This window comes from Oncorhynchus gorbuscha, unplaced genomic scaffold, assembly GCF_021184085.1.
Source record: "Oncorhynchus gorbuscha isolate QuinsamMale2020 ecotype Even-year unplaced genomic scaffold, OgorEven_v1.0 Un_scaffold_15746, whole genome shotgun sequence".
Taxonomy (NCBI): domain Eukaryota; kingdom Metazoa; phylum Chordata; class Actinopteri; order Salmoniformes; family Salmonidae; genus Oncorhynchus; species Oncorhynchus gorbuscha.
Window position 1 is genome coordinate 1 of NW_025757497.1, and position 5,526 is coordinate 5,526.

The 5,526-nt window shown below is 44.2% G+C and overlaps 1 protein-coding gene across 1 annotated transcript; it reads left to right on the forward strand.

The window, feature by feature from the left end:
* Window positions 1-927: 927 nt before the first annotated feature.
* On the forward strand, window positions 928-4,901 carry LOC124030787 (GTPase IMAP family member 7-like). The gene is made up of 3 exons (XM_046341981.1): window positions 928-1,023; window positions 1,212-1,283; window positions 3,360-4,901. Exons 1-3 carry the CDS (start codon window positions 1,014-1,016, stop codon window positions 4,313-4,315), a joined length of 1,038 nt encoding a protein of 345 aa, XP_046197937.1. The 5' UTR covers window positions 928-1,013; the 3' UTR covers window positions 4,316-4,901.
* The last annotated feature ends 625 nt before the right edge of the window (window positions 4,902-5,526 follow it).

The following is a 5,526-nucleotide window of genomic DNA, read 5'->3' on the forward strand; positions in this document are numbered from 1 at the left end:
GCCCTGCTCTACAGTAGCATATAGTGCACTAGGGCCCTGCTCTACAGTAGCATATAGTGCACTAGGGCCCTGCTCTACAGTAGCATATAGTGCACTAGGGCCCTGCTCTACAGTAGCATATAGTGCACTAGGGCCCTGCTCTACAGTAGCATATAGTGCACCAGGGCCCTGCTCTACAGCAGCATATAGTGCACTAGGGCCCTGCTCTACAGTAGCATATAGTGCACTAGGGCCCTGCTCTACAGTAGCATATAGTGCACCAGGGCCCTGTTCTACAGCAGCATATAGTGCACTAGGGTCCTGCTCTACGGTAGCATATAGTGCACTAGGGCCCTGCTCTACAGCAGCATATAGTGCACTAGGGCCCTGCTCTACAGTAGCATATAGTGCACTAGGGCCCTGCTCTACAGTAGCATATAGTGCACTAGGGCCCTGCTCTACAGTAGCATATAGTGCACCAGGGCCCTGCTCTACAGTAGCAGACTGTAAAGGGAATAGGGTGCCGTTTGGCACACAGGCCATGTTTGATAAGAACTCCAGAGATAACTAGTAATAGAACCTCCCTCCATTCTGCCAGATGCACAGGATATTCCTTTCTTTGTTTGTGAGAAAACGTCAGTACTCAGACCGCTGGTTCAACGCAGGCAGAGGAGCTGAAAGAGCTGGGTCAACGCAGGCAGAGGACCTGAAAGAGCTGGTTCAACGCAGACAGAGCTGAAAGAGCCTGGTTCAAGCGCAGGCAGAGGACCTGAAAGAGCTGGTTCAACGCAGACAGAGGAGCTGAAAGAGCTGGTTCAACATGAACGCAGAGGAGCTGAAAGAGCTGGGTCCAACGCAGGCAGAGGACCTGAAAGAGCTGGTTCAACGCAGACAGAGGAGCTGAAAGAGCTGGGTCCAACGCAGACAGAGGGACCTGAAAGACCTGGTGACAGAGGAGCTGAAAGAGCTGGTTTAGCGCAGGCAGAGGAGCTGAAAGAGCTGGTGACATTTGACAATAGAAGAGGGACAGAACCATGACTGAAGGTAAACCATTTGGTTTAATATCTTATATAATGAAACCTCATATACATGAACTGTTTGAGAAGGATGTAGCAGACTGAACTGTTCATTCAACCTGGAACACTCGTAGCTATCACAATGATTCTGTACTTCAGCTAATACAAGACTGTTTTACACTGAACTGAAATATACTTGTTATGTTATCCTAACAGCTACACCACTGAGAGAGATGGAGCTGAAACGGCAGCCTGAGTCTGATGGGTGTGGCTCAACAAATCATGATGGTATGTACTCTGTTTGGACTGTGATGTTATGGTCTAATGGTTGAGTCAAATCATGATGGTATGTACTCTGTTTGGACGTGATGTTATGGTCTCATGGTTGAGTCAAATCATGATGGTATGTACTCTGTTTGGATGTGATGTTATGGTCTAATGGTTGAGTCAAATCATGATGGTATGTACTCTGTTTGGACAGTGATGTTATGGTCTCTAATGGTTGAGTCAAATCATGATGGTATGTACTCTGTTTGGATGTGATGTTATGGTCTTATGGTTGAGTCAAATCATGATGGTATGTACTCTGTTTGGACAGTGATGTTATGGTCTCTAATGGTTGAGTCAAATCATGATGGTATGTACTCTGTTTGGACAGTGATGTTATGGTCTCTAATGGTTGAGTCAAATCATGATGGTATGTACTCTGTTTGGACAGTGATGTTATGGTCTCTAATGGTTGAGTATGTACTCTGTTTGGACTGTGATGTTATGGTCTCTAATGGTTGAGTCAAATCATGATGGTATGTACTCTGTTTGGACAGTGATGTTATGGTCTCTAATGGTTGAGTATGTACTCTGTTTGGACTGTGATGTTATGGTCTCTAATGGTTGAGTCAAATCATGATGGTATGTACTCTGTTTGGACAGTGATGTTATTGTCTCTAATGGTTGAGTCAAATCATGATGGTATGTACTCTGTTTGGACGTGATGTTATGGTCTAATGGTTGAGTCAAATCATGATGGTATGTACTCTGTTTGGACAGTGATGTTATTGTCTCTAATGGTTGAGTCAAATCATGATGGTATGTACTCTGTTTGGACAGTGATGTTATGGTCTCTAATGGTTGAGTCAAATCATGATGGTATGTACTCTGTTTGGACTGTGATGTTATGGTCTCTAATGGTTGAGTCAAATCATGATGGTATGTACTCTGTTTGGACTGTGATGTTATGGTCTCTAATGGTTGAGTCAAATCATGATGGTATGTACTCTGTTTGGACTGTGATGTTATGGTCTCTAATGGTTGAGTCAAATCATGATGGTATGTACTCTGTTTGGACAGTGATGTTATGATCTCTATTGGTTGAGTCAAATCATGATGGTATGTACTCTGTTTGGACAGTGATGTTATGGTCTCTAATGGTTGAGTCAAATCATGATGGTATGTACTCTGTTTGGACTGTGATGTTATGGTCTCTAATGGTTGAGTCAAATCATGATGGTATGTACTCTGTTTGGACTGTGATGTTATGGTCTCTAATGGTTGAGTATGTACTCTGTTTGGACTGTGATGTTATGGTCTCTAATGGTTGAGTATGTACTCTGTTTGGACTGTGATGTTATGGTCTCTAATGGTTGAGTATGTACTCTGTTTGGACTGTGATGTTATGGTCTCTAATGGTTGAGTATGTACTCTGTTTGGACTGTGATGTTATGGTCTCTAATGGTTGAGTATGTACTCTGTTTGGACTGTGATGTTATGGTCTCTAATGGTTGAGTCAAATCATGATGGTATGTACTCTGTTTGGACTGTGATGTTATGGTCTCTAATGGTTGAGTATGTACTCTGTTTGGACTGTGATGTTATGGTCTCTAATGGTTGAGTATGTACTCTGTTTGGACTGTGATGTTATGGTCTCTAATGGTTGAGTATGTACTCTGTTTGGACTGTGATGTTATGGTCTCTAATGGTTGAGTATGTACTCTGTTTGGACTGTGATGTTATGGTCTCTAATGGTTGAGTATGTACTCTGTTTGGACTGTGATGTTATGGTCTCTAATGGTTGAGTATGTACTCTGTTTGGACTGTGATGTTATGGTCTCTAATGGTTGAGTCAAAACAACACACCACACATTACAGCTGGGCAACTTATAATACTAACTCAACTAGTTACTTTGAGCAGGATGGTTATGGTTAAAATAATCATTGAATGAATCATTGAATCAATTGAATGAATTAAATGAATCAACATACATTATCTCTATTTTACAGCGTGATAGTTGAGTTACTTTAAATGTTTTGTTGTTGTTGCTATAGTTACAGGAAGCTACATTGTCTTTATCCGTGTGGTTTTTACAGGGTCTGGTTTGACCGCTGAGCTGAGGATTGTGTTGCTAGGGAAGACTGGAGCAGGGAAGAGCGCAACAGGAAACACCATCCTGGGGAAGAATGTATTTAAAGTGGACTCTTCCCCTGCGTCAGTGACCGGACAGTGTGAGAGACAGAGTGGAGAGGTCAACGGGACGACGGTTCATGTGGTTGATACGCCGGGCCTCTTCGACACAGCCCGGTCGGACGAAGAGGTGAAGGAGAAAATAGAGGAGTGCGTTAACATGTCCGTCCCGGGCCCCCACGCCTTCCTGCTGGTGATCAGGCTGGGGGTGAGGTTCACAGAGGAGGAGAGGAACGCCGTGAGGTGGATCCAGGAGAACTTCGGAGAGGACGCCTCCATGTACACCATCTTGCTGTTCACCTGTAAAGACCAGCTGAAGGGGAAACAGGTGACAGATTCTCTGAAGATGTGTAAAGAGCTGCGGAGACTCTCCATCACGTTAGGAGGCGGGTATCACTCGTTCAACAACGACGCCAAAGACGACCCGGCTCAGGTCCCAGAGCTGCTGGAGAAGATCAAAGAGATGGTGGAGCTGAACGGAGGAGAGCACTACACCAACGAGATGTACCAGAAGGCTCAGAGGAAGATCAGAGAGGCGGAGGAGAGGAGGAGGGAGGAGGAGGAGAAGAGGAGGGAGGAGGAGGAGAGAAAGTTAAAAGAAGAGGTAAAGGTCGAGATAGAGAAAGAAAAGGAGGAAGAGAAAAGGGAGAAGGTAGATAAAAAGAGGAATCTCCACATGGCTCTAGCAGTAACAGTAGTGTGTGTAGTAGTAGGGGTGATCATAGCAGCTGCTGCTGATACCACAGTGGCCCTGGCTCTAGCTCCACTCCTACTGGTGCTGGGAGCAGCCAGTGGAATAACGGCTATCTGTCTAAAGAATGGAAGGTGTGGAGCTAAAACACCCGTCTCCGTAGCTGTATAACAATCACATACTGTATACCTCATTAAGGCTGTTTTTACACTGGCAACACAATTCTGATCTTTTGCCACTAATTGGTCTTTTGACCAATCCGATCTATTATCAATAATTGGGCAAAATATCAGAATTTGTCTGCCTGTGTAAAGATCAGAATTAGACTGCCCGTGTAAATATCAGAATTAGGTTACCTGTGTAAACGAGGCCGAACAAGACCTAACAACAGAAACATAGATTGAATGATTGATTGATAGATGGTTTTATAGATAGATAGATAGATAGATAGATAGATAGATAGATAGATAGATAGATAGATAGATAGATAGATAGATAGATAGATAAAAATAGTCTTAAATCTGTTCCCTTAAGTATTTCTCTGGGTGTCCAGTGATCTATTGATTTAATCATGTGTTCAGGGATAACATTTATGAACACTTAATAAAGAGAAGTAAAGAGTCTGACTGATGACTAATGTTTTTATTACATTTCTCTGATATGTTTTAGAACACGTTTCCTCCCTGTATTATGTCAGAGTGACTGTCTGCCTTATAGTTTCACTATCTAGATTACAAACCTCGAGAGGAACCAGGCTCTGAGGGCTGTGCCGGGTGGAGATTATAACAGAACATGGCCAAGATGTTCATAGATGACCAGCAGGGTCAAATAATAATAATCACAGTGGTTGTAGAGGGTGCAACAGGTCACCACCTCAGGAGTAAATGTCAGTTGGCTTTTCATAGCCAATCATTGAGGGTATCTCAACCGCTCCTGCTGTCTCTAGAGACTTGAAAACGGCAGGTCCGGGACAGGCAGCACGTCCGGTGAACAGGTGAGGGTTCCATAGCCGCAGGCAGAACAGTTGAAACTGGAGCAGCAGCACGACCAGGTGGACTGGGGACAGCGAGGAGTCATCAGGCCAGGTAGTCCTGAGACATGGTCCGAGCGCTCAGGTCCTCCGAGAGAGAGAAAGAGAAAGAAAGAAAGAAAGAAAGAAAGAGAAAAAAGAAAGAAAGAAAGAAAGAAAGAAAGAGAAAAAGAGAGAGCATACTTAAACCTCCCCCACGGGCACAAGACAAGGGGGGGGGGGCGCCAAGCCAGACAGGAAGACCACGTCAGTGACTCAACCCACTCAAGTGAAGCACCCCTCCTAGGGACGGCATGGAAGAGCACCAGTAACCCAGTGGAGAGAGGGGATATCGGATATCACAACATATATA

Excerpts from the sequence above, each read along its gene's own strand:
- LOC124030787 (XM_046341981.1), top strand. Across the intron at positions 1,284-3,359 it reads TGGCTCAACAAATCATGATG|GGTCTGGTTTGACCGCTGAG; the intron begins GTATGTACTCTG and ends TGGTTTTTACAG.